The sequence below is a fragment of the Trichechus manatus genome, unplaced genomic scaffold (genome assembly GCF_000243295.1).
Source record: "Trichechus manatus latirostris isolate Lorelei unplaced genomic scaffold, TriManLat1.0 scaffold00002, whole genome shotgun sequence".
Lineage (NCBI taxonomy): Eukaryota > Metazoa > Chordata > Mammalia > Sirenia > Trichechidae > Trichechus > Trichechus manatus.
In genome coordinates, this window is record NW_004443938.1 from 23,135,168 (window position 1) to 23,153,698 (window position 18,531).

At 42.5% G+C, this 18,531-nt stretch overlaps 1 protein-coding gene across 3 annotated transcripts in view; it reads right to left on the bottom strand.

Annotated features, from left to right (window-relative positions):
• The window catches only part of SASH1 (SAM and SH3 domain containing 1), a 226,525-nt gene that overhangs the window by 10,004 nt on the left and 197,990 nt on the right, over positions 1 to 18,531 (bottom strand). For all 3 annotated transcript variants that reach the window (XM_023729210.1, XM_023729204.1, XM_004368843.3), the window contains 6 exons: positions 17,754 to 17,897; positions 13,966 to 14,101; positions 12,680 to 12,849; positions 11,069 to 11,278; positions 9,611 to 9,761; positions 3,743 to 3,856 (listed from right to left, as the gene is read on the bottom strand). In XM_023729210.1, coding sequence (XP_023584978.1) covers positions 3,743 to 3,856; positions 9,611 to 9,761; positions 11,069 to 11,278; positions 12,680 to 12,849; positions 13,966 to 14,101; positions 17,754 to 17,897 — 925 coding nt within the window. The remainder of the gene's footprint in view (positions 1 to 3,742; positions 3,857 to 9,610; positions 9,762 to 11,068; positions 11,279 to 12,679; positions 12,850 to 13,965; positions 14,102 to 17,753; positions 17,898 to 18,531) is intronic.

Consider the following 18,531-nt stretch of genomic DNA (forward strand, 5'->3'; position numbering starts at 1 on the left):
TCATTGAGTAAAAAAAAGGTCATAGAAGACATACAATTTAGGTTTTATAGCTGCAGGTGTTTTAAACAGAATTTATTAACCTGGCACAGCCAATAGGAGAACAGACAGCAGAATCTAACTAGACTAGAATGATGAAGCGGTCAGAAAGGAAAAGATTATCGCGGAGTTAATCATGGTAATAGAATCATCCTTTCTGAGGAAACTGTACCTTTGAAACCAGTCACTTTCAAAGCAGGGGTGTGTCCTTTTTTTAAATGAAATTTAATTCAGAGGCTCAATTTATAAAACAGATCAAAGCTGAAGTGTGGGGACGGCTCATGGTAAAGTCTAGGGTCAATCCCACCTCTGCCGTGACCACCACCCTTAAAGCCACCAAGGACCCTGTGGCCATTGAGGCATGCTGTGGCCATGGACCATAGGTAAAAACCAGGATTGTAGGCCGCATGGCCCTCTGAACTGGAAGTTATTAATCACATAAAGAAGCACTGGCTCCTTTAAACATTCTTTGGTATTGATTTCACCATTCAATACAAATATTCTCCTAGTGGGAACTAGAACAGAATCATAAAGCTTGGTTTAATGTTTGAATAAACAAAAGGGGTGGGGGGTACCATCGCCTTAACTGACTTAACTGACTTTATTATAAGCCACTTAAGGACAAAGCAGAAAAGATGAAAAGTAACCCTCAAAAGTCAAATCTACTGTGAAAAGATCTCTCTTTTAAAGTGCTGTTAGCTCGTGTGAATTGTGGACTCTTGGCAATTTCACACCTCCGTTGCATACACTTATGCTGCTTTTCACAGCGAAGTCTGTGGTTAATCCTACTGTTCCAAAATCTAAGTGTTTATTAAATATCTATATGTACTCATCTGTGGTGGCACAGTGGTTAAGTGTTTGTCTGCAAACCAAAAGGTTGGCAGTTCGAATCCACCAGCCGCTCCCTAGAAACTCTATGCGACGGCTGTATGGGTTTTTTTTTTTTAACCCGTCTATGAAGGATATACTATAAGTAGGCCACAATTCAAAACTGAGTTCATTTGCAGTGGGTATGGAACTTAATACTCTTACTAATGGCAAAAGCACATACTCTTCAATAACTTCCAATAACTGGACCATGGGTAGGCCTGGCCCAAGCACATGAAGTTGAGAGACAGTTGAATACAATTCTGAGCCCACATTCATGCATTCTGAGGGAGACGGAAGTAAGTACTATATTAGATGTAGGTAGTTGTCTTGGGTCTAACTGATTCGAATTTTTGGGACTTTTTTTAAACAAATTATTATTTTAGAATTTAATTATTTATTCAGAGACCCATCTTCCAAAAAAAAAAAAAAAAAGAAGCCATTATTGTCTGGATAACTCAGCCATTTTACGTTATGTTAATATGTTTAGAAACTGTCATATTATAATCTTTGATATGTTTGTCACTATGGAAATCTATCTTGTCATTGAAGGAGTCACTCTGCAATGTGATCCCCATACTGACCAGCACGCCTGCTTCACTGGGCAGTGTCTGAATGCCAAGGGTGGCCGCTGCCCAGGCTTGTGGTGTATTTAATAAGAAAAATGGGGGTGAGGGATAATGATACCACCAAGGGAACCAAACTTTCACTCCCTGGCTTAGCATCATGTTCTCAGTGGGGGCTCCTCCAAATCCTCATATTGAAATAAGAGCCATATAAATGACATAAATGGAATATTCTTGCATGTCAGAATAAATAAGCAAACAAGGAGGCATAGCAGCCTTCTATGCTATGCAATGCTTTTATCATTTAAAAATAGGTCCATGTATTTCAATCTAAATACAGTAGTCCCCCTTATTCATGGGGGATATGTTCCAAGACCCGCCATGGATGCCTGAAACCCTGGGTAGTACCAAACCTCATATATACTATGTTTTGTACTATACCAAGGAGCAGCTGGTGGATTCGAACTACCGACCTTTTGGTTATCAGGCAAGGTTTTAACCGTTGCGCCACTAGGGCTCCTATACGTACACACCTATGATGCAGTTTAATTTACAAATTAGCCACAGCAAGAGATTAACAACAATAACTAATAATAAGATAGAACAATTATAACAATATACTGTAATAAAAGTTATGTGAATGTGGTCCCCGGAGCAGACAGCCAGAAATTTCATCATGCTACCCATTTAAGATTTTTGGACTGTGGTGCACTGTGGGTAAATGCAACCACAGAAAACCAAACTGCAGATAAGGGGGGACTACTGTAGTCACTTTTGAAAGTAGCTATGATAACAAAGGCAAACTAAATCCCTTCTTGCTTAAAGCTCAACGAAGCCGAGATGCCACCGGCTGATGTATGTTGACACTAAGTAGTTAAGAGCATTGAGTTGAAAATGCTTACACTATTGGAAAATAAGAAGGTCTAAAATATTGTCTTCCGTCTTCCTTTTTCATTGTCCAGCTTTCACATGCATATGAAGAGACTAAAAATACCATGGCTTGGGACAGGCACACCTTAGTCCTCAAAGTGACATCTTTGCTTTTAAATACTTTAAAGAGGTCTTTTGCAGCAGATTTGCCCAATGCAATGCGTCGTTTGATTTCTTGACTGCTGCTTCCACTGGCATTGACTGTGGATCCAAGTAAAATCGCCTCATATGCGTGCGAAAACTGGACAATGAATAAGGAACACCAAAGAAGAATTGACGTGTTTGAATTACAGTGTTGGCGAAGAATATTAAATACACCATGGATTTCCAGAAGAATGAACCAATCTGTCTTGGAAGAAGTACAGCCAGAATGCTCCTTAGAAGCAAGGATGGCAAGACTTCGTCTCACTTACTCAGGACATGTTATTAGGAGGGACCAATCCCCGGAGATGGTAGAGGGTCAGCAGAAAAGAGGAAGACCCTCAATGAGATGGACTGACACATGGCTGCAACAATGGACTCAAATATAGCAATGATTGTGAGGATGGCACAGAACTGGGCAATGTTTCATCCTGTTATATGTTAGGTTGCTAATGAGTTAGAACCGACTTGAAGGCACCTAATAACAACAAGAAGAAAATACTGTCTACAGTGACTGAGAGTTTACTATGAGCCAGACTGGCGCCATGTCAGAAACATGATCCAAAATAAAAGAATAATGGCTTGGGGTTATTATTTAACCTTTTGGAACTTGAGCGTACATTTAATAAACATTAGGAATTATTAATATGTTATTACTTTGTTTCATTCTTAGAAGAATCTGTAAAAGAGAAATTCGTATTTTTTTATTTCATAGGTAAGAGGGCTTGGAGACATGGAGTAACTTGACCAAAGTCTTCAGCTTATAAGTGCCTATACAGGGTTCAAACGACAAGCTTCCTTCCTCTAAATCCCCGGCTATTTTCGTGATTCACACTGGGGGCTAAGACTATACTTTAGGACTACTGGAAAGCTTAGGGTTCCCTTCTCCGAGACACAAGTTTAGTCTTAAAATCTTTCCTTTACATGCTAAGTAGGATGGAAGGACGGCTATGGTGAGTAGATCACTGTGTATTTCATATGTCAGAAAACATCAGTTGCCTAGAAGGGATATTCTTCCTTCTTAAATATCTCAATTAAGCATCGGCATTCCTGGAAAATTTGCCCTCCCTATAACCAGTATCCCCAAAAGCCATGGCTCAAGCTAAGGTAGAAAGAGTCATCAGACAAAGCACAGTCGTCAAGAGATGAACAAAGTGGCGTGCATACGAAGACGCGCCCGGAACGATCCGTGCTGACGTTACCATTTTCCAGGTTCTCGCTGCTCTCGTAGCATCCTGAGTCTCGTGGGGAGCATCCACTCAGGCCCTGGCTGTCAACAAGCAGCTTCTCCTGGGATCCTGACTGGTCGCTGTTACCTACAGAGGGTGAATAAACGGCATGGAACCATAAGGGGACTGAAAGGCAGAGGTTCAACGTCAACCAAATCCTGATCTTAACCCGTCATCGCCATGCATTTTTAAGCCTTGAGTTTTGAAAGAGAACAAATTATTTTAAAGTATAGACAATCAAAATGAACTAGTGAGGTTGTAGCTTTTTTTTTTTTCCCCAGATAAAGTACGACATGAAGATAGATTTGGAGAGAGGGGACATAGCTGGAATATGCCAATGCCTTTTAAGTTACCCAAACGAGGATGGCTCTGGCCTCAGGGTTAATCAGAGAGAAGAGACACTCGGTGCACTCTGCTGTCACTCTGTCTTTTATGACTGATGGCGACACTGAGTAGAAGCAAACAGTTAATAGACTCCCCTTTCACAAGGTGGAAACCCTGGTGGCGTAGTGGTTAAGAGCTATGGTTGCTAACCAAAAGGTTGGCAGTTTGAATCCACCAGGTGCTCCTTGGAACTCTATGCAGCAGTTCTACTCTGTCCTATAGGGTTGCTATGAGTCGGAATTGACTCGACAGCAATGGGTTTTTTTTCACAAGATGGTATTAGGCCGTATGTCTTTCAAAGATCAAGAAGACTTATGTTTCAGTTATTTACATTACCAGCTTTTGGGAACGAATGTAAGTGTCCAATGAGGTTTCCATTTTTATCAGCATTAACAAGCAGTCTTAGCCCTTGAAGACACCTGAGCAGGAAGAAGGCCAGCAAGATGAGGCAAAACCTCCTGAACCCAAGAGGAGCCAACGGCAAATCTTTTGCTTTTGTCATGTGGAATGTTTTAGAGGGTTTTCTGTGTTTCTTGCCAGGCTACCTTCTCCCTTTCTCTTGGGTCAGCATTTCTACTCCCCGCGCAAAAAAGGTAAGACAGGGAGAGCCCCCAAAATTTGAAATCAGGAGCCCTGGTGACGCAACAGTTAAGCATTCGGCTGCTACCCAAAACGCTGGCAGTTTAAACCTACCCAGCAGCTCTGCAGAAAAAAGACCTGGCGATCTGCTTCCCTAAATATTACAGCCAAGAAAACCCTATGGGGCCGTTCTACTCTGTAACATGGGGTTGCTACGAGTCAAAGTTGACTTGATGGTACCCAACCACAAAAACAACAACGGGTAGTGCAAATGGTTAAGCACTTGGCTGCTAAGCGAAAGGTTGGAGGTTCAAGTCTACCCAGAGGCACCTCGGAAGAAAGGCCTGGTGATCCACTTTCAAAAACAGCCTTTGAAAATCCTACAGAGCACAGTTCTGCTCTGACACACATGAGATCACCATGAGATGGAACTGACTCGATGGCAACTCGTTTTTTTCTTTTAGCTTGAAAGCAGTAATGGAAACTCTGAAGGTGGATGACTAAGAGTTGTACATCCTCATTCTAAGGAACCCTTTCAAAGAGAAGTGTCAGATGCTTCTGTTGTGTGCAAGTCAGCTTGGAGTAAATCACATGGAAGGTCATGTGGGTGTTCACTATCCCACCAGTGAGCATCATTCCACATGTTCCACAAAGAGGGCACGTGTAGTCTTCCATGGGACACGGAGGTTACACACAGAAAATCTCAGCATTAGCATGCAGACTAAGTGCTTGGTCACGTAAAATGGAAACCAAGAAAACATTTTCTACATAAAATAACCAGTTGCATAATGAATGGCTTTAATTTATGCTCCTTTCTCTTCACCCCCTCCCCCTCCGACCACACCAAGAACAAAGAGATCAATAAATGAGAAATCTGATGCCTTCTCTCAGGTCTTCAAAATAAAAATGTGGGAAGGAGAGAGCTGCCGCTCCACATCTGTGCCAGATGTTGCTGTTGTCCACTTGCCATTTCCTATCTGTATTTCCCACATGGAAAGCATTTTATAACATGCCATGGCAATATAAGTCCTTAAATTAGAACCCCAAATTAAGAAGTGCTATTTTTAAAATGATTAATGAAAATTTAACTATTTGGAAGCACAACAGAAAATAGCTCCCCACCCCCAACACATACAAACAGTGGAACATTCTAGAGTGATGTCCTCATTGTGTGGAAGAGTCTGTGGATCTGAGGTAGCCTTTGTTCTAGCCTACCATGTTATTTAGGAAAATGATACTTATATAATGAGGGCTTTGAGCTATTGGTTACATGCCAGGAAGAAGAACTGATATAGTTTGTCCTGCCGGCAACCATTCAGTGCACCACTGCGGCCAAAACAGCCTCCAAAGTGCTGACCAGTGGGAATAAAACAGCAAACGTTCCCCTGCATGAAAATGCATACTGTGTTGGCAGCTTTGGAGATCCCAGCCTCACAAGAGACAGCAAGATACCTGAAGTAATTATGGGGAGGGAAGGATCTTTTGCACGTCCTGAAAACCACAGCTCAATTAATAAAATCATGAGGCATATGTCAAGGGGCTAGAGTCACTATCTTCCAAAATGAGCTAATCAGCAGCTACTAAGGAGAAACCTAACCATCAACTTCTGTAAAATTCCCTAAAACTAAAAGCCAGTGTTTTCCAAGTAAGCTGCCCTTACTTAATAGGGAGAAGAAGAGATGGGGGTGCCCCTTACATGTACTACAGAATCAAGTCCTTTTCAAGTCCTTTTCCCCACACTTACTAGCATTAATGCCAGGGTACAAAGGCCAGGAAAGAAGAAACAAGCTGGAACAGTGGAAATTCTTACAGTCAAATAAGAGAGGATGGTTTGTGGGCTACACACACACACACACACACACACACACACACACACACACACACACAGAGACGGGAAGAAGATGCTAAGACATTGATGAAATCTTCAAACATCAAAAGGGTGGTCACATCCATGCTATGACATGGATGACCCTTGAAAACATCATGCTGAGTGAAATAAGTCAGACCCAAAAAGACAAAGAGTGTATGATCCCACTTACATGAAATATCTAGAATACGCAAACGCATAGAGACCAAAGTTTATGAGTGGTTACCAGAGAAGGATGGGAGATGAAGATGGGGAGTCATTGCTTAAGGGACACTGAGTTTCTGTTACGGATAATGAAAAAATCTGGGAATGGATAGTGGTGATGGTTGCACAATACGGTGAACGTAATTGATGTCACTAAATTGTAGCTGTAAAAACGGCTGAGATAGAAAATCTTTTGTTATATATATTTCACCACAATAAAATTTTAAAAAAAGAGGGTGGTTGTATGTGAGGACACTCACTGTTTTCTGGAGAGCAATCACCTCAGGAAGAAAGAAAGAGAGGGATGGGGATCATGGACAGCAGGATTTCTAACAGTCTTACAACACTTATCTTTAAAAAGAGATAAGAGTCGAAGCAAATATGGTAGAATGTTCATTCTAGTTGGATTTAGGAAGCGGAAACGTAGGTTTTTGTTTTATTTTTCTCTGTATTCTTTCCTGCATATTTGAAATAATTCTTAATTAAAATTCTTATCTAAAAATTAGTTTTTAAAAAGGGAGCTGTCACTTGGCAGACCTCAGACAGTGTGGGGTCGGGCTCAGTGTAGGAAGAGTTATCTGATAATTAGCATCTTTTCCACACGGAATCCTGCCTGGAGGCTAGCACTGCCCATCCATGGATGTGAGAGAGGCTGGTAGATCCGACTGCCAAGCAAGGCTGGTGTGCTGTGTGCTCTTGGTGGGAGGCTGGGCTAGTGAACTTTCAGGATCTCTACATACCTTCAGAGATCTTGGCAGATCTCTGCATCTCCCTAGTGAATGGACATTTGTTTTGACAGAAACCTACTGTGTTCCTGTACGTTACTTAGAGCGAGAACTTCTTAAACACAACGAAATCAACTGCATTGAATGTAACATCTTATAACCTTAGGGTAGGTCTGGACCCAGAATCTTGGCACTATTCAGTACCCCTGAGCCCGTGAAGGCTTTGTTTTAGAAGCAATAAAAGGAAGTGCCACTTTATGTATTAGGGAAGTTCTAAGTGGTGATACAGCATAGATTCAAAATGAGATTTATGAAGAAAAAGAGAGCCCTTCTTCGTCTTCTGAGTTAGCATCATGATGGGCTACTAAATGTCCCCTACAGGGGACAATGGGTCTGAGCCAATGTGGCATGGCACAGACTGATGGGCAAAGACATTGGCCCATTAAATGTCCCCTGGTACAAAGCTCTGGTGGCACAGTGGTTAAGAGCTTGGCTGCTAATCAAAACATTGGCAGTACAAATCCACCAGCGACTCCTTGGAAACTCTATGGGGCAGTTCTACTCTGGCCTATAGGGTTGCTGTGAGTCAGAATCGACTCAAAGGCAATGGGTTTGGTTTTTTTTTTTTTTTTTGGTATAAATCTCAGGACGTGGTGGGGGAGGGACAATGGGTTTAAGCCAAGGTAGCAGGGGACAGACTAAGCACAGGCCCTGCCAATACTCAATATTTAGCTTTGCTCCTCCTTCCTTCTGAATGCTAAAGGAAATGCAGTAACAGAGTGTATAAGCCAGCTATTGTCAGCAGCTAAGGAAGAGTGAATGAGCTATTTTCTAGTCATGTGGTCCAGAAGAGATGATTTAATATTAATTGCTGGTTGGCTACAGTCGGCATGGTGCCAGGCTCTTTACACACAACCTGGCTATAGACCTCCAAGGTGTCTCTTGGGTGATTCAAATACTACAGAGACCTGGTTATAAAGTGATATTAACGATGAAACACAATTCCCTCCAACTCTCTCCCCAAAGGCACCGTGTTTATGTACGATTCAGACATCTATTTGATGGCATGTGTTTCTCTGTTATCAGTTAATTTAGAGGCAATACCTAGTAAGTAGAAGTGAATTTAACTGTACGGAGACACTTGCTTCTCTTGGGCTTGATACACTCAACGATGTATAATTTTTCTTCCACCATTAACTGTGGTTTTGGTGTGTCTTTTAGCAATAGAGATGCTATTAGATACTGATATCCCTGAAGCAGACTGCTTGAAAGAAAACGTATTTGAATTCAGTAACTGGAAAGGATACTACTCCCTTTGTGATAAGCAAGTTCAGGGACAGTCTCGATGTCAGACTGAAGAATAAAGAGCAAAGCAAGATAAGACTGGGTTAATGGAGCAAAGGATCCCCTGTATTCGAATAGACTGCATCAACGCTGCAAGCTCACTGAATTCTCTTGATGGGCTGTAAAAATGAGCTGTCATTAGGCTGGGAATCTGCAACTAGTCAATCTGGAATCCTGTGCCACGCATGTTCACTTCAGACAGACATTTTCTCCTTGTTCGATGGAAGGTGGTGAATTCCATTTACTCATTAATCAGCCTTTTCAATAAGAAAGCAACTCCTCTTGTGCTATGGGACGTAATTAACCCTTGGCCAGGCAAGACACTTCCAGTTTGTCACACTTTTGTGTCCCGGATCCTAAAGACCTGCTGAAGCCTACATATCCCAACAGTACCTGAGAGGAGTTCACCGTATTTCTTTAAAAAATGGCACTTCAGTTCTCTCAGGCACTTGATGCAGCATTTTCCTCAAATATCATCTAGAAGTATGCCAGGAGAGGCATCTGTAGTAAGGTTTTGTTTTGTTTTTTTTGGCTCCTGCATTAACAGGAAGGTCAGTGCTGGGAACTTACATGTCTTTGTGCTGTTTGACATAATTAATACAGAAACTGATCTTGGCTTTGGAAAGAGCAGGACCAAATGTATGACCATCCAGCCCTAAGCACATGCTGGAGGCTCTGGAGAGACCTGCTTTTGAACTACGAATGTGGCTCATCGACCAAGCTCTGTGCAGGACTTACTGTCATATTCCTGTAACAGCTCCACCGCTGTCAAGAGAACAGCTCTGTGCTCTGGGTCCCTGATATTTAACTCATCCAAGTCTTCCTCCTCCAGAAGCTTAAAGGTGTCCAAATCTTCATACCCATTAAAGAGGAATGTGGGCATGTGTTCCTGAGAGGGAAAGAAGGAAGAGTGACTTTGCAGGCCCAGCCCTGTGACACAGGATCAATAATGAGCCTAAACCCCTAAACTCTTTTTCCATCATTTTTATGCTAACCTAGAGATTAGTAAGTGTCATTTCTAATATAATCTGCACATCCCACTCCTACTGCTTAGTAGGCAGGTGAGGAGTTTTATTAATCATGGGTTGAGAAGAAGGACATGGCATGCTGTGATGGATTCCGCTGGCTTGCCTTATAATTTTGCCCTTGACATGAGCTGATTCCTTTAATGGAATACATCACAGCATGGGGGAGAGCCCTCCTTCATTTACAGAATGATCGAAATTCAGCTCAGAGAGCACTATGCATTCCTCAGGTCTCTACAAGGAGGAAACAGAATCTACCACCGTAGATCCACCCTACTAGATGCTGGGAGTAACGGTGGGATAGAGCAGTCGGAGGGGAAGAGTTCCCATGGCCCCCGTGGAGGCTGGCTGCTGGCTGTTCAGCTGGCAGTGAGTAAGGTGCCAGGGGCTTTTACTCATGGTCCTTCCTGGTTGCAGCTCGAAGTTCACAGCTCTTTGAAGGCTGATGTTTGAGCCACTAGCAAATTTGGGCCTGGGGCTTATGCCATCACCACAGCAGAGGTTAAGGGCAGCCTTAAAACACTGGTAACTATTTCTGCTTTTTCAAAAGCAAAGCTGTCTCTTGGATGACTAAGGTGTGCCTAATCCGAGCCATGGTCTTCTCAAATTGCCTCATATGCATGTGAAAGTTGGAGAGTGAAAAAGGAAAACAGAAGAAGAGTTGATGTGTTTGAACCGTGGTACTGGCGAAGAATACTGAGTGATTGTGGACAGTCAGAAGAGTGAACAAATCAGTCTATGAGAGATAGAACCAGAATGCTTCTTAGAAGCGAGGATGGTGAGACTTAGATTCACTTACTTTGGCCACGTCATCAGGAAAGAGCCAGTGCTAGAAAAGGACATCATGTCTGGTAAAATGTAGGGCCAACAAAAACAAGGGAAGCTTTCAGTGAGATGGAATGACATGATAGCAGCAACAATCACGAAGGTGGGGCAGGACCAGGCAATGTTTTGTTCTGCTATCCCTAGGGCTGCCAGGAATCAGAGCTGACTCAATGGCAACAAACAACAACAACAACAATTTCTGCAAAACAGTGGATATTTATCACATTAATGGACTACGCTTGTTGAATGACATAGACCAACCCCCACCCTAAAACTACTCTTACTTGCTTGCTTCAAGAGGACAAAGTATGTAAATAATGGATGACAATCATAAGAAGTAACTGACTTTCAGATTAATCCGATCAAGCAGATCTTCCACAGACTTGGGCTGGGGTGGTCTTCCTTTTCTCCTCCTCCTGGTGGGGCGCTTGGGCTTCTCCTCTTCTTCATTTAACACGTCCACGTAGATGAACTTGAATGTGCCGACTTTGTTGTTCAACAGGCCCATCCAAGTACCCATCGGTGGTTTGCTGATTATATCAATGATATCTCCTTTCTGTGGCCCAAGGAACAAAAATCTTTCCATTAGGTATATGTCTAAGCATAAAGTAATCAGATGTACTAACTACTCAGATGTAGAATCACCCTGAAGACCAGAACCAGATGTAAGTCACCTTTCTAAGCTATTAACATAAAATACGACTTGGGAGTTTCAATAAGGGCCAAAATGGAGCATGTTTAATGATGCTGGACTCCATGCAGGCCCTAGGTCTTGTCCCTCCACCCTCTTGTACCACAGGATGAGGTGGGCCTGAGATGTGCTTAGACTGAGGTGTGCCTAGATTAGTAACCTGGCCCTCTGAATGCCTTCCTATCACAGAGTTCCTACTTCCTAGAGGAAAACTTTTCCACCAATTAAATGCCAGTGGCAATCCACCCTATAACTGCTTCCTGTATTTTGTGAAGTTATCCCATATGAATACCACTGACAGCATAGAGAAGGCAGGAACATTTCATTAGATGAAGAAAACACAGCAACGGGGATGGGAGTTGGGGGTGGAGGGCAACAGGAATTCTAGAGGGAAGCTCAGGTCAGAGGATGAGGGGGGATGAGGTGGTGGCAGAGGGATTAATGCAAGACCCATCTCGGCCCCAAATGCTGGCTGGTCTCTGGTTTATTTTTTGCCATAGAGGAGACCAGTTCATCAAGGTGGCCAAGACACTGCCCAGTATGTACCATAATAGCCCAGAACACAACCGGAAGGAAAAAAGAAAACCTCGTGGAGAAACAAAGAGCCCAGGTGTAGCTAACTGCTCTGAAGCCAGGGAGAGACATACTGCTATGGATTAAATTGTGTCTCCCCTAAAATATGTGTTGGAATCCTAATTCCTATACCTGTGGATGCAATCCCATTTGGGAATAGGGGTTTCTTTGTTATGTTAATGAGGCTATATCAGCGTAGGGTGTGCCCTAAACTTAATCATTTCTGGGTTATAATAAGAGCAAATTGGACACAGGAGCAAACAAAAATGGGGGAGGGGGAGCATGGAATCAATGCTATCTGTTGGCCACGGAGCAGATGAATCTACAAGCTCAGCAGCTCCAAGGACAGCTGGTTACTAGAAGCACAGTGGTTAAGCACTCGGCTGCTAACCGAAAGGTCAGTGGTTGGAATCCACCAGCTTCTCTGCAGAAGAAGATCTGGCGATCTTCTCTTGTAAAGATTTACAGGCTTGGAAACCCTATGGGGCATTCTACTCTGTCCTATAGAGTTGCTATGAGTCTGAATTGACTCCTGGGCACACAACAACAACAGAAGCTGAAATAGACAAGGACCTCTCCCTACAGCCACACCCTGACTTGGACTTCAGCTGTGAGAAAACAAATCTTTGTTCTTTAAAGCCACTCACTTGTGGTATTTCTGTCAAAGGAGCCCGAGGAGACTAAGATGCATACCTTGAGCTTCAGCGAGTCTGTGTCATAGGGGCTGGGCGTGAAGTCAGTGTGCACCCTGGCGCGCCCACAGAAGGGGCCCCGGTAGGGGGGCTCCTCATCATCACCATCTTCTGACTTCACACTTTCCCTGTTGCTGGTGGAAGAATCGGTAGTACTTACAGTTTGGCCACCTGTAGAGGAAAACAGAGGAAGAATACAGGTTAAGCACAGACTTCCCATAGGGCAAAACTGAAAGGTACTGAAGGTAACACAGATCAGGAAACCAAAGTCCAGAGAAGGGATGTCAGACCACAGCCACTAAGTGTCAGGATGGGAGCAGGGCCTAATTCTGAGGCCAGGGCTGGACTTGAGGGCTCTAGTTGTTATGCCTAATCAAATCCCCAACAGGAGAGGGAACTCACAACATGTTATCATTATGGCATGGGACTCCATATGACATGGAGACTCCCTAATAAACACCATGATACTAAGCACTCGACTCAGCCCTTAACACCCATGACCCTGCCCCCTTAACACCCATGACCTCTAATTTGCAAGGCATACTAACATTACTCTATTTTTTTCAGATGAGGAAACAAACCCAGAGAGGTCAAGTCACTCACCCAAGGCCAAGAGCTTAAAGTGGTAAATTTAAACCTTGTTCTCCTCCTCCATACCAGTGGGCCTATACCACCACTGTACCACCACTGGTCCTGGAGTGGCTGAACAGTATTTGTTACTGGTGACATATATAACTCCCCTCCCTTCTCCCTGGAGTCCCTGGGTGGTACAGTTAACAGAGTTGGCTGCTAACCAAAAGGTTGGAGGTTTGAGTCCACCCAGAGGCACCTTGGACAAAGTCTGGTGACCTACCTCCGAAAAATCAGCCACTGAAAACCCTGTGAAGCACAGTTCTACTGAGACACACATAGGGTTGCCATGAGTCAGAATGACCTCGACGGCAAACGGGTTCTTTTTTATTTCTCTCCTCCCCCTACTAAGCCTCACCCTTACTTTGTTGGCTGATTTCATATGCCCTGGCTCTTGGTTTATTCTCCAGATCCTTCTTCTCAGATGCTTTTCCTATCTTCCTCAATCAAAAGAAATCACTCCCCTTCGCCACCGCTGTACTTGCACTGCTAAACAAGCACGACTCGAAATCCAGACGTGAGCAGCCCTGTGTCACTAACAACTCCCGAAGGGCAGGGACTGGTCTTCTTTAACTCTGAATCGCCTGAACCTGGCATTCAAATAAAGTCAGAGTTTGACTCCCCAGGGAATCATTCACAGTTAGAAACAGGACTTACTCATCGAGCTCTGCCCACTTAGTGAGCTCCGCAGACTCTCTACGGAGCCTCCAGCTTTGAGCTTGGGTTTGTCCAGGTGCTCAGAGTCGGGTTGCGAGGACGGCGGGGAGCCAGGCATCCCACCAAGGCCAGAGTCCTGAAAGGGGTTTCAACAAAACGAAGTTTCATCAGGGTGGACACTTGTCATTTTGTAATTCCCAGAAATTTGTTGCTGTTATTATAAATTGCCGTCGAGTCGGCTCCAATTCATAGCGACCTTATGTATAACAGAAAAGGGTGCCCGGTCCTTGGCGTGCCTTTTTCATGATGGCTGGTGGGTTTGAGCCCATTGTTGTGGCTATTTCCCAGCAGTTTAGTCCTTGACTAAATCAATCATATCGACTATCATATCCATATTTGGTTTTATGCCCAGTATTCTCTGCCTTTTTAGTCTATATCCTTACTTAATTTTAAAGTTGTGACCCAAGTAACTACTGTATTACACAAGCAAAGATTATTTTTCATACTCAAACAGATGCATGGAAAACTCCAACCAAGAAAAATATATCTACGTCTTTGACAAAATGTTTATTTAAAGGCTTTGGGACTTAGCATATTCGACAGTCTAGTATCAAGGCTGGACATCAAATGTAGTCACATATAATTCTCTGTTAATGTAGTATCTGTAAGTACTATCAGAGAATAATTAAACTACTTTGGAGGGAGACATTTATACTAATAAAAAAAACTCCTTGTTTAAAAAAAAATTGGCCAGATTCTTATAGTTCTATTTAACAAATTGTTAAAATTGGTTAAAGAAATATCAATTTAGGACCTAGATTCTTCAGTCTATAATAAAATTCCATATGTCATGATATGGATTGCGCTTCTTTTACTTATTTTGTGGGTCATGAGTAAAAAGCTGTAAAGGCAGAAAGAGATCAGAATGCTGACGGCAGTAACTCAGCAACACTCTGCCCTTTTCGGGCAGCTATGTATTCTCAGTTCAGCAGCTCCTGGTCTGCACACATAAGCACAGCATATTTATTTGATTCGTGATGTTATACAGACAGGCAATATGACACTTCAAAAAGTTTGCAGTGAGAATTGTTTACTTGCTAAACTAGAAAACTCTCTGTCATGTTACATAGCCATGTGAGCACAAAGCCGTCTAAACGAAACCTGTTATTTGCATGGTGCCGAATCATCACAAGGACTTTCACGTGATCCCGCAGGCCCTGCAAACATTTAAGGACAACAGCAGGGCAGCTTCTTATCCAACACACACGTAAAGAAAGCAAGCAAACCACCTCAAAAACAGCTACAGTCGTCCCCCCCCCATCCGTGGTTTCGCTTTCCGTGGTTTCAGTTACCCATGGTCAACCGTGGTCCGAAAATGTTAAATGAGTAGCGTGATGAAATCTAGAGCTGTCTGCTCCATCCTACCCGAAGACCACATTCACAGAACTTCTATTACAGTATATTGTAATAACTGTTCTACATGATTATCATAGGTATGTATGTATAGGACAAAACATAGTATATGGAGGGTTTGGTACTATCCATGGTTTCAGGCATCCATGGGAGTGGGGATCTTGGAACATATCCTTCATGGATAAGGGGGGACTACAGGAGATTACTGTACTATAAACAGACTTATCATTAATGGGAAGTAACTGAAATCGCAAAGCATGATCTCCTGGATATATTTTCATTCTGCCTCTCAGAATCATAAAATAAGGGACGTTTCCAATTAAAATCTTTTTTTTAATGCTTCTGAAAAAAGCACACATTTTGAAAGAAGTATTAAATACACATCTCTGATATAATACGTCCTCAAACGCTTTTAATAATTTCATTTATTCATCACATACTTATCAATTACTGATAAGAACAGGTAATATTCCAGGTGCTGGGGGTATTGCAATCTACAGAGAAGACAAAAATTCCTACCATCATGGTTGTACTAAAAAGGAAAAAACAAAACCTCACAATATGAATTTTCTCCCTCCGAAAAGCACTATAAGGATAAATTATTCCTATTTTTTAATGTATGTGAAATGATTACTTAAAAAAGTAACAAAAAAGATAACTAAGAATAGAAGACTGCTATATGGTAGTAAAATTATAGAAAAACACTCAAAATGACATTAAAATTCTATGATCATGATTTATCAAGCAGTAAACCCCTAGGAACTTAGGTTTATAAGGGCTTTCAGTGGCTGTTTTAATTCTGGGGAAAAGCAAAGTAAATGAAGTGCTTTAAAGAGTGGTGTTCTTTCATCAGCATGATGTCCGCTTCATAGGGGCATGTACAGTTTGCTTCACTGCTGGGCAGAAATACAGACTCATCATCACTCCCACACCAATCGAGACAAACCAACAAGAAGAACAAGGAAAAAAACTCTTGGAGAAGATAGAAGGCTTCACTGACTTGCCCTGCAGATCTAGTAAACCAGGCTTTCTCAACCTCGGCACTACTGACATTCTGGGTTGGATAACTCGTTGTTGTGGGTGATGTCCAGGGCATTACAGAATGGTTAGGCGCATCCCTGGCCTCTACCCACTAGAGGCCAGTAGCTTGCCCCTTCTCCCACCAGTCATGACTATGTCTCCAGACATTGCCTTGGGGTTAGGAGGGAGCAAAATCACCCCTGTTGAGAATCCCTGTAATAAACTGAAGATGTTGAGTCTGGCTGGCTTTGTTTGAATCACAGCGAGGGTGCTGGTTAGTTGGTTTTCAGTGATTCCGACAGGGGACATCTTGGGTACTTAGCTTATATGACCAGCAGAGGGCAGCAGCAGAGCAGACATCTGCTTTCCCTGCTGTTTTTATTTGGTAGATGAGCGGCATTACCTACATGTTTGAGGTAGACAACCAGCTCATATACAGGTACTTCAACAGACCCCAGAAAGAGTATTAACAGGGCACCAGAGGAGAGTGGTTTGAGAATCTTATGGTCAAAATTGCCTCAATGCCCAGCTCTCCAAGTGTCTATTCCTTCCGCCACACGGAAACCAGTTGTGTTTCTAGCAACGAAATTATAGAACCAGGGGAAAAAAAGCAATTCCGTGATACCTTACAGATACGGCCAGTTACTGAAATATTCTTGTGGAAAGATAATTACTACTGAAGTTCTGTAAGCAGGAAGCACTTTCTAAATTTACCTTTTAGTTTACTTCTCAGACTTGCTATGTGCTTCTGGAACAACTGATTTATGCTACATTGGAAAAGTCTGCTGTCTGAGAAAACTGGAGTGCCTTTTTTAGGTTTGACTCTGGTGAGACCCATTTGTAGCAAGTGATATTTTAGAGAATAAAATCCTTCTTTTGTGTTCGAATTACAGCACTCATTGCACCAAGAAAATAAGAATTTCTTTACACGTCTGTCTCACCTCTCCTCTGCACACAGAAGGCAGGGCCTGCGTTTTGTATTCCTAGCACCAAGCACAATGCTTGGATGACTGTAAACGTGTAATAAATGTTTGCTGAATTGAATGTGTGTCTACAAAAACAAAGCATGGCTCTGGAGATGGGTATGCCAAGGAATGTTATCTAAAAAAACCAAACCCGCTGTCGCTGAGTCGATTCCAACTCATAGCGACCCTACAGGACAGAGTAGAACTGCCCCATAGGGTTTCCAAGAAGCAGCTGGTGGATATGAACTGCTGATCGTTTGGTTAGCAGCCGAACGCTTAGCCACTGTGCCACTGGGGCTCTAGCACCATATAAAATCTCGGACTGGTGACCCCTGGTTTTCCTTGTTGTCAGGAAGAACTGAGGGGGCTTTTTGCTAGGTAGCTGCATACCTGCTCAGCGACAGAGCTGCTGTACTTTTTAGACATTCTCTTCCTCATTGTCTCTTTCACTGATTTCACCTTTTTTCCAAGAGAGATGCGGGAGGCAGTGGGTGATTTGATTACTTCTTTGTACACAAAATCTCCTTCTTTACTCTGTAAAACAAAACGTTATTAAGTACCTTTAATCATAGTAAACAGTTCACGACAGCAACTAACAATAATCAAAAAGTTGGATGTTCGAGTCCACCTAGAGGCACCTTGGAAGAAAGGCCTGGAGAACTGCTTCTGAAAAATCAGCCATTGGAAACCCTATGGAGCACAGTTCTACATTGACACACACATGGGACTGCCATGATTTGGAGTCAATTCAACGGCAACTGGTAATTACAGAAAATGAAGTCCAGAAGCAAGTTTTACTATTTAAAACTACCTCTCAAAACAACATTGGCATCTGCTAGGTTCTTTAGTTTTTTTTTTTATGGTAACTCAGTGCTATGTAATTTATCTGTTGGATAAAAAGTTAAACCTACTGAGCCCTATAGAGCTTTTTGTTTTCTGTTTGTTTAAAGTGGGGATGTGAATAATTTTTTATTTTATTCAATCTTAGTATATTTTTCTCCAATTACATTTTTCCACCGTCTTAAAAACCCAAGTCAGCACAACTTGACCAAGGTAAATGAAGACACTGAGAGGTATGCAAGACTAAAGGACAACTACGGAAAATGCCATAACATATAGCCATAACATATATAATTTTGTAACAATAGTAATAACAAGCGAAATATGT